General features: G+C 43.9%; 1 protein-coding gene across 7 annotated transcripts in view; it reads right to left on the reverse strand.

The window, feature by feature from the left end:
• Window positions 1-22297, reverse strand: part of RARB (retinoic acid receptor beta) — a 353150-nt gene that overhangs the window by 59952 nt on the left and 270901 nt on the right. For all 7 annotated transcript variants that reach the window (XM_081883362.1, XM_081883363.1, XM_081883360.1 and 4 more), the window contains one exon: window positions 16794-16942. In XM_081883362.1, coding sequence (XP_081739488.1) covers window positions 16794-16942 — 149 coding nt within the window. The remainder of the gene's footprint in view (window positions 1-16793; window positions 16943-22297) is intronic.

Genomic DNA, 22297 nt, shown 5'->3' on the forward strand with positions numbered 1-22297 from the left:
TGTGCAGAGATTAAAAGGGAAGGCAGACGCTTCCCCCAGAAAGGTCACTTTCTCCACATTACCATTCTTCCCCTGTGATGCACAATAGCAGGAGAGCATCGTGCGGCTGTAGCACAGCTATGTCTAACAAGGACCAAACATAAATGCAGTGGCAAACAATTGCCAAGAGTAAGACGTGAACTAGGTAAAGGCAAAGGGACCCCTGACCATTAGGTCCAGTCGTGACCGACTCTGGGGTTGCGGCGCTCATCTCGCTTTATTGGCCGAGGGAGGCGGCGTACAGCTTCCGGGTCATATGGCCAGAATGACTAAGCCGCTTCTGGAGAACCAGAGCAGCGCACGGAAATGCCATATACCTTCCCGCCAGAGTGGTACCTATTTATCTACTTGCACTTTGACATGCTTTTGAACTGCTAGGTTGGCAGGAGCAGGGACCGAGCAAAGGGCGATCACCTCGTCGCGGGGATTCGAACCGCCAACCTTCTGATCGGCAAATCCTAGGCTCTGTGGTTTAACCCACAGCGTCACCCGTGTCCCATTGATGTGAACTACTCTGAGTTAAATCAAAATCCATCTGAATTTTGAGACACTTGTCTACAATAATAAGAATATTTGGGGGGAGAAAATATGAGTTCATGAACATACTGGTTCTTCAATTTTCCAAAAAACTTTCAAATAAGAATTGATAAAAGGAGTAAAACAACAAGAACACACTTCTCTCTTTGCAAAATCTGCTAAAATACTTGAAACTCTTTGGAAACACCAGATGGGAAACTTCACTAACTTAATATCAGTAGGAGAGATCTGAAAGAAGCTCTGATCTAAGAAAGAAGGAAGACCCCTAGACCTCTGCATGCCAAATACAGCGATGAATCATCTTTTCTTTTAAAAAAAAATATATTCAAGACACTCTAACCTAATTTAGGTAGGGCTAGACCTCTAACCCACTGAACTCGTAAACTGTCACAATCTGCAATTGTGCTCCAACCACCAGCTAGCACTTTTCCTGTAGACTATCCACTGTTAACTGCTCTTCGTTTTTCTTCCTCCAGGGCCTCAGGATTTATACCACCAATTAAGACAATAATGAGTGCCCCAGGCTGACCTCCCAGGAGTAAGAATTAATTAAGCACAGTATTTCTTACTAAAGAATGACACTTTCCCAAACCATTTATGTAGCTGCTCTCCCCCACGCACCCACCCAGATATTATTGCATTCCCATTCCATACTCCCAAATTATTATCTCCAAACTAGTGCAACATTTCTTCGGTGCACATTTTCCCAGCACACTATAAAGTTTTACATCTTTTGGGTTCAAGAACACTTAAAATGAATTTAAGTATACTTTCAAAAGCACCTGGTGTTTTTTTAAAGGAGTGTAAAGCAAAATTTGGTAAGCAGATGTTTAAGTATAGATGAACAAATTACATTATGATCCAGGGTCTTTTCTCAATGTAACTTGTTTAAGCCCTCAAGCCACCCAGCATTTGTGGAGTTATTTGAAACTCGTGACGCCTTCTGTTGCTTTTTTGAAACCTGTCTTTGGTGTCGTCGTCCCCCCTTCAATCATTTTAGGCTAAAGGCTGATAATAAAATAATAAAATAATAATAATAATAATAATAATAATAATAATAATAATAATAATAATAATTTATTTATACCCCGCCCATCTGGCTGAGTTTCCCCAGCCACTCTGGGCGGCTCCCAATCAAGTGTTAAAAACAGTACAGCGTTACATATTAAAAACTTCCCTGAACAGGGCTGCCTTAAGTTGTCTTCTGAATGTCAGGTAATTGTTTATCTCGTTGACATCTGATGGGAGGGCATGCCACAGGGCGGGTGCCACTACCGAGAAGGCCCTCTGCCTGGTTCCCTGTAGCCTCACTTCTCGCAATGAGGGAACTGCCAAAAGGCCCTCTGCGCTGGACCTCAGCGTCCGGGCAGAACGATAGAGGTGGAGACGCTCCTTCAGGTATACAGGACCGAGGCTGTTTAGGGCTTTAAAGGTCAGCACCAACACTTTGAATTGTGCTCAGAAACGTACTGGGAGAAAAGACAGATTTAAATGGGTATATTTGTTAAAGACTTGGACATCTCCCACCTTCACTTCAATATAATTTTATTCACTATTTCTCAGGGCAGGCAATACAAATTATGATGAAGCAACAGCCCAATATTCTCAGAACAACCTCAGTCTTCAGAGCATTGTCCCAAAGAATATCTTACCCTATAACAAAAAGCAGTGTAAAGAAGCAACTTATCTAAAAAAAACTTTGACTTCCTTATACTCATCAGTACCAAATGCAGCGATTAATTCTTTCTTCTTCAGAAAAATAAATAAATCATTGTATTCTAATCAAACTATACTGGCACTACTGGGCTCTTATAGAAAAGAAGGATAAAAATGCTTAAGTTCATTACCCCTCTGTAAGCCACACAACATTTTTTTTCTTTTTAGAACTATTTAAGAAGTAAAGAAGTAATAAAATGGTGGGGTGGATAGCTTACCCTCAACATATCTCTAATGAAAATAGGGATGTCCAGAGGAAAAGCGGGACATTCCAGGATCAAATCAGAAACCAGAACAGCTTCTGTAAATCTGAGACTATCCCTGGAAAATAGGGTCTGCTATTGTGGCATGGAGGTGCTGCTGCTCATTATCACATAAAGATACCAACGGCTGCCTTGTCTTTTGCAGAAGTATGGCTTATAACAGATTTTCTGTATTAGTTCAGTAAACTGTGCCCTACAGGCTGACAACAGTCAGGCTAGGAAGTCAAATCAGCAATGTGGGTCGTTTGTGGGATCCATTTAATGAAGAAGCTGCTTCAACCCCATTAGCTGCTATGTTTTTTAGGAAGCTTCCTCAAAAACCCTTTTAATTTGCAACAGAGAGTGCTTGCCTTTTACCAGTCAGTATTTACACACACAACACACAGACTACCAGCCAAGCAAACTCATGTTCCGGTCATGCACGCTGCAGAGCCTGCAGCACTCATTGATTGTAAAGGAACTAATGAGATATATATGCAAGATCAATAGGCAAAGAAGCAAGTTAGAAGATTTCTTCAAAATAATGTAATCAAACAATTGAAGAGTTTCTGTATGCTACATCACCACACTGTACGTGTCTTAAGGATCTCAGGTCCAAACTACATGTTACTTTGCCTACATATTTGTGCCTTTAAAAAGTGCAGGGAATTTTTACACAAATTTCCAATGCTGGGGGCCTCTCCTGAATTGGGATCCTAACTTTGTGACCTTTGCTGTGGGTTTGATCTGCATCAGGCTCTCCACTCCTGTAATCTGTGTGGGATGGGAAAACTTCAACTGAAGCCCCCCTCAAAAACAAAACAAAATGCCCATTGCAGTGTGGGGTAGCCCAAACTAGAGCAGGACTACAGCGGGAGGTAAAGAGTTAAATCCTCCTACTCCCATCCTGGAGTCCTGATCCACACTGGCATTTTGTGCAAACAAACAAAACCCAACAACCTTGCATTGAAAGGCACAGAAAAAATCATGGGGAAAAGTAAGTGCACCCTCTTTGAATTCTGTGGTCTTACATATGAAGATATAATAAACAACCATGTACAGTGGTGCCTCGCAAGACGAAATTAATTCGTTCCGCAAGTTTTTTCGTCTTGCGAGTTTTTCGTCTTGCGAAGCACGGTTTCCCATAGGAATGCATTAAAAATCAATTAATGCGTTCCTATGGAGACCGCTTGCCAGGCTGGCGGTGCGGAGAAGGGCTTTTCTCCCCACCGCAAGCCTTCAGCACAGGTACGGGAACAGAGGGGAAGGCGCGCAGCGCTTCTCCTCTGTTCCGGGGACTTGCGGTGGGAGGAGGGTTTTTCCTCCCCACCGCCAACATTCAGAACAGCATTCTGAATGTTGGCGGTGGGGAGGAAAGCCCTCCTCCCACCGCAAGCCTTCGGAGGAGGCTGGCGATGGGGCGGAGAGCCCTCCTCCCCCCGCCAGGCTTCGGAGGGCTTCTCCGAAGCCTGGCGGGGGGAGGAGGGCTCTCCGCCCCATCGCCAGCCTTCAGAGGAGCCCTCCGAAGCCTGGCGGGGGGAGGAGGGCTCTCCGCCCCATCGCCAGGCTTCGGAGAAGCCCTCCGAAGCCTGGCGGGGGGAGGAGGGCTCTCCGCCCCATCGCCAGGCTTTGGAGAAGCCCTCCGAAGCCTGGCGGGGGGGAGGAGGGCTCTCCGCCCCATCGCCAGGCTTTGGAGAAGCCCTCCGAAGCCTGGCGGGGGGAGGAGGGCTCTCCGCCCCATCGCCAGGCTTCGGAGGAGGTCCGAGGACAGTGGGGAAGACGCGCTGCACTTCCCCGCTGTCCCTGGAGATTTCCCTATGGGCTTTCGTCTTGCGAAGGAAGCCCATAGGGAAATTCGTTTTGCGAAGCGCCTCCAAAACGGAAAACCCTTTCGTCTAGCGGGTTTTTCGTCTTGCGAGGCGTTCGTCTTGCGGGGCACCACTGTATTCCTTAAAGGTAAAGGTAAAAGGACCCTTGACCATTAGTCCAGTCGTGGCCGACTCTGGGGTTGTGGCGCTCATCTCTATTGGCCGAGGGAGCTGGCATACAGCTTCTGGGTCATGTGGCCAGAATGACTAAGCCGCTTCTGGAGAACCAGAGCAGCGCACAGAAACGCCGTTTACCTTCCCGCCAGAGCGGTACCTATTTATGTACTTGCACTTTATGTGCTTTTGAACTGCTAGGATGGCAGGAGCTGGGACCGAGCAACGGGAGCTCACCCTGTGGCAGGGATTTGAACCGCCGACCTTCTGATTGGCAAGTCCTAGGCTCTGTGGTTTAACCCACAGCCCCACCCGCATCCATGTGTTCCTTACCTTAGCAGGTATTAAAATTATGTAAATACAACCTCAGATGAATAGTAACACATGACATATTACACCGTGTCATGATTTATTTAACCAAAATAAAACCAAAATGGAAAAGTCAGAAACTAAGTACACCTTATGATTCAATTGCTTGCAGAACCACCTCAAGCAGCAATAACTTGAAGTAATCGTTTTCTGTTTTTCTCTCACATCGTTGTGGAGGAATTTTGGCCCACCCTTGTTACTTCCGTTCATTGAGGTTTGCTGACATCTGTTTATGCACAGCTCTCTTAAGGTCTAGCACAGCATTTCAATTAAGTTGAGGTCTGGACTTTGGCTGGGCCATTGCAACACCTTGATTCTTTTCTTTTTCAGCCATTCTGTTGTAGATTTGCTGGTGAGCTTGGGATCCATATCCTGTTGCATGACCCAATTTCAGCCACCTTCAGCTGTGGGGCAGACAGCCTCGCATTTGACTGCAGAATACTTTGGTATACAGAGGAGCTCATGATTGCAAGGTTCCCAAGTCATGTAGCTGCAAAACAAGCCCAAATCATCACCCTTCCACCACCGTGCTTGACAGTTGGTATGAGGTGCTTGTGCTGATATGATGTGTTTGGTTTTCGCCAAATGTGGTGCTGTGCGTTATGGCCAAACATCTCCACTTTGGTCTTGTCTGTCCAAAGGACACTGCTCCAGAAATTTTGTGGTTTGTTCAGATGCAACTTTGCAAACCTAATCCATGCTGCCGCCATGTTCTTTTTAGAGAGAAGAGGCTTTCTCCTGGCAACCCTTCGAAGCAAACCATATGTGTTCCGTCTATTTCTACAGTGGTACCTCAGGTTACATACGCTTCAGGTTACAGACTCCGCTAACCCAGAAATAGTGCTTCAGGTTAAGAACTTTGCTTCAGGATAAGAACAGAAATCGTGCTCCGGCAGCACGGCAGCAGCAGGAGGCCCCATTAGCTAAAGTGGTGCTTCAGGTTAAGAACAGTTTCAGGTCAAGTACGGACCTCCGGAACGAATAAAGTACTTAACGTGAGGTACCACTATAATTGTATTTTCATGAACTTTAACATTTAACATGCTAACTGAAGCCTGTAGGGCCTGAGATGGAGCTCTTGGGTTTTTTGCAATTTCTCTGAGCATTGCACGGTCTGTCCTTGGGATGAATTTGCTGAGACGTCCACTCCTGGGAAGATTGGCAACTGTCTCAAATGTTTTCCACTTTTGAATAATCTTTCTCATTTGGAATGATAAGACTTAAAATTGGTTGGCATTGTGTTAAAACACACCTGAATGCTCCAGACCAGCAAACTGCTAAAACTTCAGCTTTTATAGAGGTCGGCACACTTACTGATGATCAATTAAGCAAGCACATTTGATTAGCAGCACCAGTCTGCTACTTGCCCTCTTTAATTCCTATGGAAGCAGTAAGCATGTACTTAGTTTTCCACACGTTTTCTCCATTTTGCTTTATTTCTGTTGAATAAATTATGACATGGTGTAATATATCATGTGCTGTTGTTCATCTGAGGTTGTATTTACCTATTTTTAAGATCTGCTAAGGAACAGATGATTCTTATTACGTCTTCATATGTAAAACCACTGAATTCAAAGAGTGCACATTCTTTTCCCCATGACTGTATGTAACAAAAATAATGACTGTATGTAAAAAAAAAAGTATTTTTGTACTCATATGGCATAATTCTTTCTACCATGTTTTGAGTTTATATGTAGTCCACAGAGAAAAGCTTCCGGGTTGGCGCCATCGCCGAATGGCGGACTCCCTCCGAGCTCCGGAGGGAGCCTGCTCGGCAGGGGCTGGGTCCTACCGCACCGGCGATGCGGGGACCCTTAAAAACCACGGCCACGGAGGCCGTGGACATGGAGACTCGGCTGGCACCGCTAGCGCCCTCCCGACTCGTGAAGGAGCCTTTTTAAAGGCTACGGATCGGGTGCCGAGGAGAAGCGTGGTGCTTTGAGTCCACCGCTATCCCTGCCGAGCGAAGCCGCATGCCATCCGGCGGAGAGCGCTGACTTCTTCCATTGAGAATTCGGACTTTCAATAATAACCCGTGAGTAATTTGGAAACCGGGTTTAAAAGGAGGGAAAAAAATTTGGATTTGATACGAGCGGGGGGGGATCTAAAAAGGAAGTCAGTCCCCCTCCCTATTGTAAATCTTTCAAAACAAGGACTGGGAGACCAAGGTCCAAAAAGAATTGTATCGCTGACAAAAATTAAGAATTCCACGATGGGAAATCATAAGAACTGTGCTGGAGGAAGAATTGAGGGAGAAGGAAATGTAACCCCCCCCCCGGGAACCGGGGTGATTGAGGAAAGAGTATTGAGGAGAGAGCCTGGCGAAAAGCGAAGGAGATTTTTGACAGTTGTCAAAGTAACTGTCAAAGTTGGAAATTCAAAGAGGACTTTATTATGAGGACCTTGCTGGTTAATCTTGTTAAAATTTGTTACAATCCGTTAAAAATTGGATACAAAATGGCGAAAATATGGACAACAATCGGACTTTTGGACTAGAGAAAACAAAGTTACAACAATCCCCCTAGAGGAGTTTCGGGACACTACAAAGAAGGTCGTAAGTGGAAAAATACCATCGGAATTTTACAGGACTGGTTATCTCCTGGGAAAACTGCAAAACGGAAACAATATTGTGTCTACAGGGTGTTTAACTAAAGGAGACAATAGAATTTTCTATTGAAGAAAGAAAGGGACTGAACGCAAGTTTTTGTTCCTGAATAACAATAATCCTGCAGACTTATTAAATTTCTGAACTAGAACGTTTTAGCAGCGGAACAAGAGGAAACTGGACTACAATTTGGAAAGAACAATGGGGGGAGTTTTATTAAAGATTTGAAGTTTAATGGTTTAAAAATAATTTTAAAAAATAATTATAAATTTGTTTTCAGGTTATGTATGGTGTAAAAATAATTATAAAAAGGAAAAGCCAGCAAGGAGATTGGGGGGGGGGGGGAAATGTGATTTATGGACTTTAAGAATTCCAGGCAGACAACATGGATTGGTGGTCAGGGGGAAATTAGACCGGGGACGGGGGGGGGGGGGGAGAACTAGAATCCAAAGGCTTGTCAACTATTTTTTGAATTGGTTTTCTTTCATCTATTATATTTCTTATTTCTTATATTTCTATTCTGTGGGGTGTCTTTATCTTTAAAAAAAAAAGGGGAAATTGTGGAATGGAAAGGCGGTGGGTCCTAGGGAGAGAATTTTTGTTTTTTATTAAGGGTATCGATGAGGATTGTATAAATTTAAATTTAAATTTGAAGAATGATTTATAACAAATTAAGTTTTAATTAGAATCGAGAGCTTGTGGAGCCAATAATATGATAGGGGAATACGGTAGGGGTGGGGGAAGGAGGGAGCCCTGGAAAGCGGACGTATGAAAATAAGGCCTTGAATGTATCCTAATCTTTTCTTTCTGTATTCTTGAAAACTTTAATAAATATTATTTAAATATATATATATATATATATATGTAGTCCACAGAGACGTGTATATTTTTCTGACAGCCTAGTCTGAATACTTTATGTCAGAGGTTTTCAACCTGTTTGGCTCCACAGCTCCCTTGAACAACTACATTTTTTTCTGAGGCACCCCTGTGGGACTCAGGAGCCCAGTTATGGCACCCCTTGCCTGCAGAGCAGGCATCCTCTCACCCTTTTTCAAACACCCTCCCTTGTGGAGTGTTCCCTTCATATGTTGCCTCCACCTACCAGGACAACCAACCAGCAAAAGTTGGACGGCACTATGTTGGCTGCCCATGGCACTATGTTGGCTACTTCTCTCACTACTTAGAATAAAGGACTGAGAGTGCTATCTGATGCATATTTACTCTTAAGTCCCATTGTACAGACTCAAGTTCACTCAAGTAAATGTGCATAGGACCGCAGTCTGGGAAAATGGTCTAAAGCAGGGTTTCCCAAACTTGGGTCTCCAGCTGTTTCTAGACCAGGCATAGGCAAACTCGGCCCTCCAGATGTTTTGGGACTACAACTCCCATCATCCCTGACCACTAGTCCTGTTAGCTAGGGATCATGGGAGTGGTAGTCCCAAAACATCTGGAGGGCAAGTTTGCCTATGCCTGTTCTAGACTACAACTCCCATCATCCATAGCTAGCAGGACCAGTGGTCAGGGATGATGGGAATTGCAGTCCAAAAACACCTGGAGACCCAAGTTCAGGGAACTCTGGTCTAAAGGCACTTATAAGTAATTCCACTTCTGCTGGTTTGGGTCTTCCCAGTAGTCCCAGAATGGGAGACCACACAGGAGCCTCATGTGTTCAGGCTTCTCTGGAGATAGAATGGGATCCAAGTGTGTGAAAATGGAAGCAAAAGCAGCTTTATCACTTATGCTTCTCTGGTACTTATATCTTTTTTAAGGCGGAAATTTTAGTGTGAGCTGATGCATACACAATGATGGTCACTTACTCCCTAATGTAAATTCAGTCTCATTTATTCAGGAGAAAGCTACCAAATACATTTCCCACATTTAGATTTGTGGCCATTTAAGATGGATTTCAAACCCAAACAAATTTGCCATGCCTGTTCATGAGGGAAGCTATTTATGTTAACAGCTTCACTCCTCAAAGTGCTGTTCTGTCACAAGCCCCATTAAAACTAATGGGGCTTGCACTATCACAGTGACTTGAGAATTGCAGCCTATGGCTTTTTCTAAACTAATCGGGCAGTGGGAAATGACAGCAAATGACATCCACTCCTACTTTAAGGGTCCTCTTCACTGCCAGGGAAAGTAAGCTGTAAATGTACATCTGCCCCAACATGATTTAGATTCAGGGGGCAAAGGAGTCCATCTTTAATGGTCAGAAGAAAAAAATAAATGCGGCTGCAAAGAATGTTGCTTTGCAAATCTTGAGCTCCTGGGCCCACAGTGAAACGTGGAACACATTGGATTTCTGAAAAGTTTCTAGTATCTGTAGAACCTGATCATGAGACAAAACGTACAGATACGATCCTTCTTATTTAGGGAAGAAATTAAGTCAATATTTTTTTTACTTTGCATCCACCCACCCCTAGAAAAATTCTCACCTCTCTGGAGAAATTCTTGCAGACACCCATGTTCACCATCCCTGATTTAAATAAGCAAGGGTTTTCTTAGGAGAGCAGGAATTTGTTTAAAGATGTGTAAAGAGCAAAATGAAATGACAGACCTCTGGTCAGTAAGTAATCATGAAGAAGAACTGAGCAAGTGGGAACACAGGTACCTATGGGACCGCCTCTCCCGGTATGCCCCACGGAGATCCTCAAGGTCCATAAATAGCAACACCCTAGTGGTCCCGGGCCCTAAGGAAGTCAGATTAGCTTCAACCAGAGCCAGGGCCCTTTCAACACTGGCTCCGGCCTGGTGGAACGCTCTGTCTCATGAGACCAGGCCAGGGCCCTGCAGGATCTGATTTCTTTCCGCAGGGCCTGTAAGACAGAGTTGTTCCGCCTGGCCTTTGGCTTGGAGCCAATTTGATTCCCCCCCTCTTTCTTTTTTCTTTTTCTTTTCTCCTCCTATGATGAGGCTGCATTTTAATGTTCTAATGTTGTATTTTAATCAACATGTTTTTATTATTGGTCTTGGCTGGGGAGGGCAGAGTATAAATAAATTTTTTATTATTATTATTATTATTATTATTATTATTATTATTATTATTATTACTATTTAGAGGACTGGGTAAATTATAGCTGACATCAAGAGACACATGTCATAAACTTCATTTTCCCCTTTTCTTTTCAAGAAAAAGAAGACAAAGTCAGGTCTGATGATTTTAAAGCACTATGATGATTTCTGGCGGTTCCCTTACTGCGAGAAGTGAGGTTACAGGGAACCAGGCAGAGAGCCTTCTCGGTAGTGACGCCTGCCCTGTGGAAGGCCCTCCCATCAGATGTCAAGGAAATAAACAACTATCTGACTTTTAGAAGACATCTAAAAGCAGCCCTGTTTAGGGAAGTTTTTAATGTTTGATGCTTTATCATGTTTTTAATATTCTGATGGGAGCCACCCAGAGTGGCTGAGGAAACCCAGCCAGACGGGCAGGATATAAATACAACAACAACAACAACAACAACAACAACAACAACAACAACAACAACAACAACAACACAGCCTGCCACTGTCTTTGAACTGCACCAAGAATTACAGCCTGCAGTATTTATTTGCTGCTTTGTAAACAGAATGCTTCAGCCTGAAACGCCAGGTCAAATGCTGTCAAAGTTGGGCGAAAGCTATTCTTAAACAGTGATATCAGGACGTACAAGCCTAGCAATTGGAAATGTGCAATGATAAGGCAAACAACAGAATATTATGCTCATTCTATGCTGTACCCTTTCCTAATCTGTCAGGAGTGCTTATGGAAACTGATGGCTCTTCCCTACAAACGGAAAGCCTGAGGTCATATTTCAAGCCAGGGAGAATGCCCTTGGAATATTGAGTAGTCCAATATGGAATTCAATTTTGTTGGCTTGGAAGGGAACCGTGGCCAGAGGCAAAATGACCGGTCTGTAGACATGACAAGGACAAGGACATTGGGTGGTATTCTAGTTCAGAATTTTGATTTTTCTTAATTTCCTAGCATGGATGAGGGATAGCTGATGGGACAGAATCTGGTTTAGAGTTCAAAACTTTTGACTTCTAGGAAAGCATCTTCGCAGATAAGGAAGACCTTCCCATCAGGTCCTGCCCCTATAGAGCAGTTCCCAGGACTGAAGGTCCTGCCCTCAGCCCTTTCTAAGACTCCTCCTCTCTTGGATGCTTTCTCAGCAATCTGCCCACCTCTGACCTCTGTTCTGCTCTCCAAATCTTGCATGCTCTTCGAGACCAGGGGGGAGGGGAGCTTCTCACAGCAGGAGAGGGAGACCCCCTGGATTCTCCAACAATCTCTTGATCCCCCTCCTCTGCACTGCTCCCTGTCGCAGGTTCCTGCTGTTCACTAACCCCTGTTATCCCTTCAGCACCTCCTCCCAATCTTCTCCCTCTGACCTCTCCTCAATGTCCCACCACCAATCCCCAGGCTCTGAGCTTTACTCTTCTGGAGTTTCCCTTAGGGGTTCCCCAGCTGTCGCCTCCTACCGCACCTCATTGTCCAGCCAGTCCCTGACAGTGTCTGGTTGCAGCATGATCAGGTAACCCAACCAATCGGTCCTCTTCTGATTACTTTTAATTCCTATCATTTCCATATAGTAAAGGTAAAGGGACCCCTGACCATTAGGTCCAGTCGTGGCCGACTCTGGGGTTGCAGCGTTCATCTCGCTTTATTGGCCGAGGGAGCCAGCGTACAGCTTCCGAGTCATGTGGCCAGCATGACTAAGCCACTTCTGGCAAACCAGAGCAGCGCATGGAAATGCTGTTTACCTTCCCACCAGAGCGGTACCTATTTATCTACTTGCACTTTGATGTGCTTGTGAACTGCTAGGTTGGCAGGAGCAGGGACCGAGCAACGGGAGCTCACCCCATGGCAGGGATTCAAACTGCCGACCTTCTGATCGGCAAGTTCTAGGCTCTGTGGTTTTACCCACAGCGCCACCCGCATCCCTTCCATATAGTAGACGCTTATACACACACAAAAAGTACTTACTTGGCTGCATAGAGAGGCATCAAACACAGACAGACATGTAAATTTGCATAGCCCTTTCGCTCAGAATGTGGCAACATGGTTGCTTTTGACATCTGTCCTAGGTGAAGCTTTATTAACAAAATATTTCATTGGGGATCCCGCTTTTTTGTTTAAGATTGACACTGGTGTGGGAAACAACTGTGTTTTGAATTTATGGGCGTTTTGTCCCCTAACCATCTACAAGAGACAGAGAGGCACCTCTGCTGTGAAAACAAATTTGCCGGCTCCCACTACAAAAATGTGAGCATCCTTTGTGCTTCCTGCAGTTTTCTCCCTCCTTTTTTGTCTTAAATTGCTCTAGGCAACTTTGCTACATACACAGCTTGTGCCAGAAATCCAGGCCGTGTGTTGCGACCAAAGGAATGTCGCCTTCTAACTGCTTAGAACAAGGGACAAGGCTCTAACAGACAGCTGAATCTGCCAGAGCATTGGTTGCTCCTATTCACCAGCACAATGCTGGCATTATTTGGGAAAGCAGACCCACTACACCCAAAGCCACCCCCCCCCGCCCCGGTCTTTTGCAGGCTGCTACAATGAAAAGTAAAGTCAGTAGCAAAGAGTGGGGCTTTCAGGAAGAGCTTTGCAACTGCTGAGACCAGCGTTTTAATCCCCCCCCCCACAAGCTGAAGGTCAAAAAGCGGACCAGAATAAAACAGCCTCTGGAACACGCCGTCTCTATCTAGGATATTAGCTTGACACAGAATCACACAGTTGGAAGGGATCCTACAGGGCATCTAGTCCAACCCCCTGCAAAGCAGGAATCTCAACTGAAGCATCCAAGAGACGGCCGTCCAACCTCTGCCTTAAAACCACTAAGGAAGGAGAGCTCACCACCTGCAGCCAAGTCCACTCCACTGTCAAACAGTGCTTACTATCTGAAAGTTCTTCCTAATGTTTACTCAGAATCTCCTTAGCATATTAGAATATGGTAATATTCTTTCCAACGCTAAATGGATATGCTTGTGCTTACAGAATAGGAGCTGCCCGGAGTGGCTGGGGAAACCCAGTTGGATGGGCAGCATATAATTAAATAAATAAATAAATAAATAAAGCAGGAGCACTTGGGTTGCATGCATCAGCACCCAGATCACGAATGGTAGGGATTCATGAACGATGTTACATGCATATAGGGACGCGGGTGGCGCTGTGGTCTAAACCACGGAGCCTCTTGGGCCTGCCAATCAGAAGGTTGGCAGTTCGAATCCCCATGACGGAGTGAGCTCCTGATGCTCTGTCCCAGCTCCTGACAAGCTAGCAGTTTGAAAGCACACCAGTGCAAGTAGATAAATAGGTACCGCTGTGGTGGGAAGGTAAACGGCGTTTCTGTGTGCTCTGGCTTCCACCACGGTGTCCTGTTGCGCCAGAAGCAGTTTAGTCATGCTGGCCACATGACCCGGAAAGCTGTCTGTGGACAAACACCGGCTCCCTCTGCCTGAAAGCAAGATGAGTGCCACAACCCCATAGTTGCCTTTGACTGGACTTAGCCATCCAGGGGTCCTTTACCTTTTACCTTACATGCATATGCAAACAATGGACCTAAATGCAAAAGTCATAGCTCAGTGGTAGAGCATTTGCTTTGCATGCAGAATGCCCAAGGTTCAATCTCTGGCATCTCCAGTGAGGGCTGTGACTGCTTCCTGCCTGAAACCCTAGAGAGCTGGTTGGACCAATGTTCTGACTTCCTGTTTTCCGAATGACTTTTCTCAGAGGCACATTCCTTCAGCCCTTCCTACAAATTACCTTCTGTACTAACCCTGATAATGGGTGAGGTAGTGGATAGAGTGTTGGGCTAGCATCTGGGAGACCAGGGTTCAAATTCTGACTCAGGCATTAAGCTATTTGGGGAGCAATGACCTTGAGGAAGTACTTGTTCTTCGGTTTACACTACCTCAGAGGGTTGTTGTGAGAATAATGTGTGCAACCTTAAGCTCTTTGGAGGAAAGGCAGGAAATAAACATAATAGAAAAATAGCAAATAAACAGGGCCCACAAGAAAGCACAGTTCTGTTGATTCCCTAGGAATGAACACGAAGTTGCAGTTTTCAAAAATCTGCCGTGCTTTTGGGAATCCTAACTTAAAAGACAGTTTTTAACCTTGAAGATGTACTAATAACTCACCAGTTCACTTCTTCCCAATGATCTAATTTGGATATTTAAGCAATCTGGTGTCCAACATTTTCAATACATCCTGGTAAACTGCGGGCATATTAATGTCAGGGATTGAAAAATAATACAATTTATTCCTAGCCATTATTCACACAGCCTCATTAACACCATATGGCGTTTTATTGCAGGTTTTAAAATATTCCATGCTCGGAAGATAGAGTTGCACAAAATCAGATGAGAATAGGCTGTAGGGAACAGCTGAAGAAGAATTATTGTCGATGAAGATGGGGTTAAGGAAGGCCAAAGGGAAAAGTGTTTGGTGGAGCAAAAGAAGGAAATTCTCAGTACGGAGGGATTACTGCAAGACAAAGCGACTTACAACAAGATCTCAGGGCGAGGGGGTGGGGGAAAATGATACAGAAGAGGTTGAGTTAATCAAGATGAGAGAAGACCAATTTGCTGACAAGTGCTTTTGCGGAGAGCCTGAGCTATAGAGTATTTGGGTCGTGATAAAGCGGAAGAAGCTGCTCATATCCTTATCTGAAGTCAATGAGAGTGTTTCAATTGACTTCGCCAGGCGTTGGACTAGCTCCTGAGAATGATTACAGGTGCATGTCAATGAAACAGCAAGGCTGCCAAGGAGGTAATAGAACTGCTTGCGGAAATCAAAACCAAGGAAGAGTCTCTGCATTTTCAGCTTTTAAGGGAGTTTACTTGACTGGAGATGGGATTACTACAGCTCACGGTCTGCAAAAGCATCACAGAAGCATAGGATTTGATAAAATTCAATTTGGAAGAAAGAGGTATGGCAGGAATACACTAAGCGCAGAGCAACCTGCGGGCTCCAAGAATTATCCATCTACATACAGTGTTGGCGAAGAAGGAGCAAAACAAGAAATGGATGCAAATCATAGGTAGAAGAACACAAAGAATTATGCAAAATGGACATGCATCAGGCAAGAGGTAAAAGGAATCTCTGCAAGGTTCAGTTGGTGCAGACATTTGGGATGTGTGGGCAGGAAGATAAAGGATAAAAAATACATGCTATTTTTGATGCTATAAGATTGTATGTTTTAGGCTGCTATCCTATGCCTATTTAGTTGGAAGTGAATTCTACTTAACTCAATGAAGCTTACAGTGCATAGGATGGTACTGTTGGACACATCAGGTGTCATAAACTGATGAAAAATTGGTTGTTTCAGTCCAAATATATTTACCTAGACACCTACCCACACCCAAGTGATCTCTGTGAGATTACAACTACCTGTTGATCAAAGAGACAGCAAGATATTGATTTTTTAACCCAGCCCAACTGGGCATCAAGGACAACAGCAAATCAATGTAAACTTCAAAAGGTTCATGCGTATTCACACACAGACACACTCATGCAATATATTCTAGCTAATGCTTCTGATGCCATGTAACACTCACAGCTGCTATATGGAATCAGCAGCATTGGCTAGAAGACCGGATCCTTACAGCACAATCCTGTACATGCCTACTCCAAAGGAAGTCCCATGGAGTTGAATGGGATTGACTGCAGTGTCAAAACCCAGTTTTCCTACAGAATTCTACCCAAAGATGAAAGTGTGGTATCCTTAATCAAGTTTGAAAACCAAAAAGGCAAACATTATTTCTTACGAAGGTTTAATGTTTAGCTTCCACTGTGATATGTGGCCTTCGGAACAGAATTTTACTTTAGCTGCGTCAAGCCACTGAGTTTGCCATTATTGCATCTAAGTGTTTCTTCTCCTGCTGGCACAACGCTTGAAGTTGTGCTTTTATTGATGCGCCATGTCAAGGTCTGTGGGTAGCGCAAATTATATAAACAACAACAGCAGCAACAACTGAAAGGAGCCTGTGAGTTTGCATAACGGCAACCCTGGGTCTGCAACAATTCAACACGGCTTCAGCCAAGTGATCCATTATAAGCAGCATGGAAGTACCAAGCCTTCAGGGACGATGCAAAAGTTGAAAACAGACGAGAGCTAGTGTGAACTAAATGATGGGGGAAGATAAGCCCTTCTGAAGTTTTGCTAACGATACAGAAGAAACGGAAGGGAGACAATGAAATAGCCCTCAGACAGGACAACAGAGGCCATGGATGGAAAAGACCACTTGATCCAGGTCCCCCCCCCAACCTGTTCAACCCACTTTACCAGCAAAGTTTACCAGGGAGGCCTGGAGACTCACCTTACATCCCTCACAAGCACTGACGCCATAGTGATATCCAGAAGATTTGTCCTGACAAACGAAGCAGGGTTTGTAAACACGAGGAGGAGGAAGCGGGGAAGGCGGGCTGGGAACAAGTTCTTCAGAACTGGTGCTCTGAGTTTCAATTGCTACAAGGAAAACAAGAGGAGGACGTTTTTAGTGCATTCAGATATTGGCTTTGTCATATGCCACCAGCTGATCCACGCAACAGATCTCCCATTTCTAATGTAACTTTTTCTGGGAGGTGCAACATTGGGCCAGTTCAGACATTCAAAACCATCTCTATTAATGTGCCCACTCTGTCCTTCCAGGAAGCATTAATGTGCAGAGAGCATAGTAAATCCCCTGAGCTGCCTGTGGGGTAAGCTTTGCACACCTGCTTTGTAGAGTGTTGCAAAAACCAGCAAGTGCTTCATTCATTTAATTTATTTGCGCCCTGTTTGTCCCCCCAGAAATAGGCCAAGGTGGCTAACAACATCATACTGTAATTAATATAATTATTTCAAAAGGCAATCAATGTGAACAAAATATCAGATTAAAAAAATGCAACAGCCAAGCTGCAAATGAACTTTGAAATCAATACTGAAAACACATTCATTCAATTAAATATTCAGAATGCATAAACAATATCAGTAAACAAGGGGATAATAAAATGCAACCCACGTATTAGTCAAAAACAAACACTTTATGGTCTAGAGCCTAAATTGAGAAATTAACATGACAAATTAGAATACCAAAAAAAAAAAGACATTAAAGACACCTTCCATGAATAGTGCCTGTGTGTGTGTGTGGGTGTATCCCCATCCACAAAAAGAATATGATTTGAATCTTTCTCCTACACAAAGTCTACTCTGGAAAGTATTGGGCTAACCACTGCAATCTTTTCAATTATGGGTCTTCTCAATTTTGCAGCCCCTCGGCTTGGCACCCTGTGCAGGAAAACCGCCCTACACAGCCATAAATCCGTCGCTGCCAACAGTCTACATCAAGGAACACAATATATACAATACTTTCTATTTTTTTCTGATAGGCTGGCTAAATTGGAAACTACATGCAATCTCCGCTTAATATCATTATATATGTTATTTTAATATATATTTTATTTTAAGGTGGCATGCATGCACGCACACCTATCTCCACTCCAGCAGCAAACAGACTAGAAGATGGGTAGGGAGCCTGTGGCCTTCTAGATGTTGTTCGATTCCAAAACCCATCAGCCCCAACCAGCACAACCAGTTGGAGTTTAACAACATCTGGAGGGCCACAGGCTCCCCATCATGCAAACCTTTGGTTAAATGAGCCAAAGCTACCGAGGGCTAGAGCCAACAGAAACCAGAGAACTATGCACAACCAAGAAATACAGTAATAGCAAAACATTCACAGAGCCCCCTACTTTGTAACCCTGTCATGTAAAACCTGCCCACTCATCTCAGGTCAATACAGATAAAAGGGATGCACTTGTTTCATGGCAAATGAACCAACAGTAACAAATTTGCAACAATGCTGATTGTATTATGAAAGAAGTGTATCTCTGGTTCTCATGTATTTAGAAGCACAGTGGTACCTCAGTTTTTGAACGTATTCCATTCCGGAAGACTGTTCAAGTTCCGAAATGTTCGAAAACTGAAAACCCAATAGCCGACAGCTAGGCCTCAGGATCTTGCACTCAGAGGAAGCCCACACGTGGCGTGTTCGAAAACCAAAGCATTTATTTCCGGGTTTATGGCGTTTGAAAACCGAAATGTTCGTCAATGGAGACGTTCAAAAACCGAGGTTCCACTGTACTGTATTATATAATGTTTTTCTGGGTTGCACCACTTAAAACCACAGTGGAAGGTGGGAAGAGTTGCACATTTGAACAATCCTCTGAACACGCAAAGAACACCTCCCAAACGAAGGATGAGAAGACTAGACTGGATTATTTAATCTTCTTTTCTATGAGCAGGAAAGGAACTGACTCATTTTATTCTGTACCCACCTACAACGTGGTACTATCTTTTAAGGCAGAAATTGCCAAAGTGGTGCCTTCTACAACTCCCACTAGCTCCATCCAGCATGGTCAACCATCAGTGATTATGGGAGTTGTGGAGCAAACCATATGGAAAGCAGTATTTGGGCTATCTCTTGGTCTGGGAAGATATCACTGGTCTCTTCCTGTCCACCATGTATGTCTGTGTAAACTGGGTGTTGGTCCTGCTTCCCGAAAACCAAATTATTATCTTCACAATTACGTAAAAGGTTTTCCAGGATGTAAACATCAATGCACTCCATTCCTACAACATGCTGAAGAATGGCATACGTTCTCATGATTCAAAGTGTCAACATCTGCACCAACCATAAAAATGTCACAGAACACTAGATGATACTGCCAGTAATATTATAGGGGCACCATAAAACTATACACATATTTAGGATTTTGGTGCCTAAAATCCATAATTATTTCAATTCCCTGTGGATATGCAATATATGTTCTTCTTTTGCTGTTTCTTGGGGCATTTTGACACTAAAAGGTAGTGCTGAGGCTCTCTGGAGTTATTTTGCCAAAAGAGAATGATTTAAGTGTGGAAGACAAAACTCAACTTGCCTTCCAGCTGCTACGTGTTTTATATTCGCACTATAAACTGAATTAAGCATAAATTGATGTAAACCTTAAGCATTAAAAAACCCCAACCTTAGGCAAAATAGCTAGGTTTGTCTGATGATTCAGAGAAATGGCAAAGCTTTTTATGTAGCAAAAAGACAAGAGCAAAACCTCTACAGAGACTTGAGTATTGGCCTCATGGGACATTCTTCTATTGAAAAACAAATACCGATTCAGATTTGAAGTATATTATATCTGCCACATTTCTTAAATTCTGTCTTTTCATTGATCCCACGTTTCATCACTGGCTACTGTTGATTAGAATTCCAGAATGTCAGGGAGTTCTTTTTTTACAGCTTTTCTTTCTTTTCTTTTTTTAAAAAAAAAAACTTCAACAAACAATACAACTGCATAACAGTTGCAAAGTTCAGTCCGTAAGTACAAAGCGTCTCCACACACAGGTTGATGCTGGTGGATACGCCAGCATAAAACTAAGAAGTGGAAACCCAAGTATTTTTGAATTGGTCCCACTCTGATTTACCCTCTGCCACTTTATGGTGCTGTGTAAGATGCTTACGGGACGCGGGTAGCACTGTGGGTTAAAGAACAGAGCCTAGAACTTGCTGATCAGAAGGTCGGCGGTTCGAATCCCCACGACGGGGTGAGCTCCCATTGCTCGGTCCCTGCTCCTGCCAACCTAGCAGCTCGAAAGCACATCAAAGTGCAAGTAGATAAATAGGTACCGCTCCGGTGGGAAGGTAAACGGCGTTTCCGTGCGCTGCTCCGGTTCGCCAGAAGCGGCTTAGTCATGCTGGCCACATGACCCAGAAGCTGTACGCCGGCTCCCTCAGCCAATAAAGCGAGATGAGCGCCTCACAACCCCCGAGTTGGTCACGACTGGACCTAATGGTCAGGGGTCCCTTTACCTTTACCTTTAAGATGCTCATACCCCATGCACTATTCAGCTAACCCCGCCTTAGAAGGTTTCTTTGTTGATTTCCAGCACCTAGAAATCTCAATTCTAGCTGCTGCCAGTAATAAGGAGATTCATTCTTCATGCACCAAAAGCAGACTGGAGGTGGTTTCCTTAGTCTAAAGTCAATGTTTGGCAGGTAATGGATTATCTCCTTAATCGCTCAGTCACAAAAGAGCCATCAGTTTAGGGCACCCCCACCACCTATGTAAGAAAATCTCTTTTCAAACACACACACCCTCCACCATGGAGATGAGGCAGACTTGTGGATTTGAGATCATCTCTTGGGGGATCCAGTGCCAACACAAGAGACTTTTGAGCCCTGTTTCCTAAATCTTATCTGAGGTGGTTATAAGTAGGGATTGAGGCCACAGGTTTTCCCAGGCATAGTAATCCATCTGAATTCCTAAATCCCCCCTTCCATATATCTTTGAGGTTCTTTAACTCACACATGGACACATCAATAAGCAATCTATAAATCTCAAGAAGCATGGATGTAGCTGGGGGGGCAGAGGGGAAGCTGCCCCCCTAAATCGATAAAAATACATAGCAAACTGATGTTCTGCTCCCCCAACAAAAGGCCTGCCCCTCGCCTAACAAAAATCCTGGCTATGCCCATGCTCAGAAGCAACCTCTTCAAGTGTTGGTTAGCACGAGTGCAGGGAGCTTTAAATACCATGAAGTCCTTCCTTCCACTTTGCCAGTTAATCTATTTGTGAAGAAATCAATTTGGAGGACCTGGAGCTAGTTCAAACTGGGCCCTCACATTTTCCTTCAAAACACTTTCTGAAATGGGGTGCCCTGAGATTCTGAAGAAGCCCCTCAGAATCTCAGCGCTCCCCATTTCAGAAAGCATTTTGAAGGAAAATGTGAGGTCCCAATTTGAACTATTTCCAGGTCCTCCAAATTGATTTCTTCACAGATAGATTATTACTATGACAGAAATCAAAAGATTATCTAAGAGTGTAGTCAGAGGAGATATCCCCGGGACCAGGCAACTGCAATACTCTTTCCACACTGACAGTATAGCCCAGAGGAATAGATTGCTTAATTTCTGTAAGGCTTCCCAAGTGGGACACAGAAAAGCATGTGCCAACCAGCCAGTTCAAAACAAACATGTACAGATCCAGCTTTTCAAATAGTTTCTAAAGGAAGGCAGAAGCAGAATTTTCTCAATTATAATTTTTGTTGCTATTTAGAATAGGCATACGGTGCTCTGGGAATCGATTGGTGCACAGTCTTGCTGCTTAAATCAATAATCTATTAGTCCTTTTAAATTAAAATTAGGTTCATCAAATTCCCTTGAGAGGTCTCAAACATTTTGCTCTCCTTATTCCAAGCATGCAGTTCCCAAACAGTCTAGGAGAGGATAAAACCCCTGTAATAAAACTCAAAACATTCAGCTCTATCAGGCTACAAAGATGTTTTTTAGGCTTTGAGGTAGTTGAGATACATGGACATTAAAAACAACTGTGCTCCCTGTTTTTTATGGTCCCAGAGCAAACAATAAGACCAACATCCACCACCTACAGTAGTCAAACTGCTGACTATGCATAAACAAAATTCAGGCTGATGCTAATCAACCTATTGGAATTTGGATTACTCAAGATATCAAGACAGCTTTGCAGATGCACAATTCAGAGCCAACTACACGCAGAAAAAGCTACCACTGAGCTCTCTGGCAAAATAGTCTTGAAGCTGATAAATCTGGGGAAATGTCTATCTAAAAGCTCTAAAACAGTAATCCAAGTATTGGTTTTACACAGGAAATAATTAACTGCTACTGAGTTCTATCCATCGCAGCGAAGTATTTATACAACCAGAAATTTTCAGCTGCCAATAGAAATCCACATCACTTATCTCCAGAGTTATTGAACCAGAGGGGCCTGGAATATTCCTGGCTCTGCAATGGATTTCTTATGAATGGAC

The sequence above is a fragment of the Podarcis melisellensis genome (genome assembly GCF_964234715.1).
Source record: "Podarcis melisellensis genome assembly, chromosome: 12".
In the NCBI taxonomy this organism is placed as follows: domain Eukaryota; kingdom Metazoa; phylum Chordata; class Lepidosauria; order Squamata; family Lacertidae; genus Podarcis; species Podarcis melisellensis.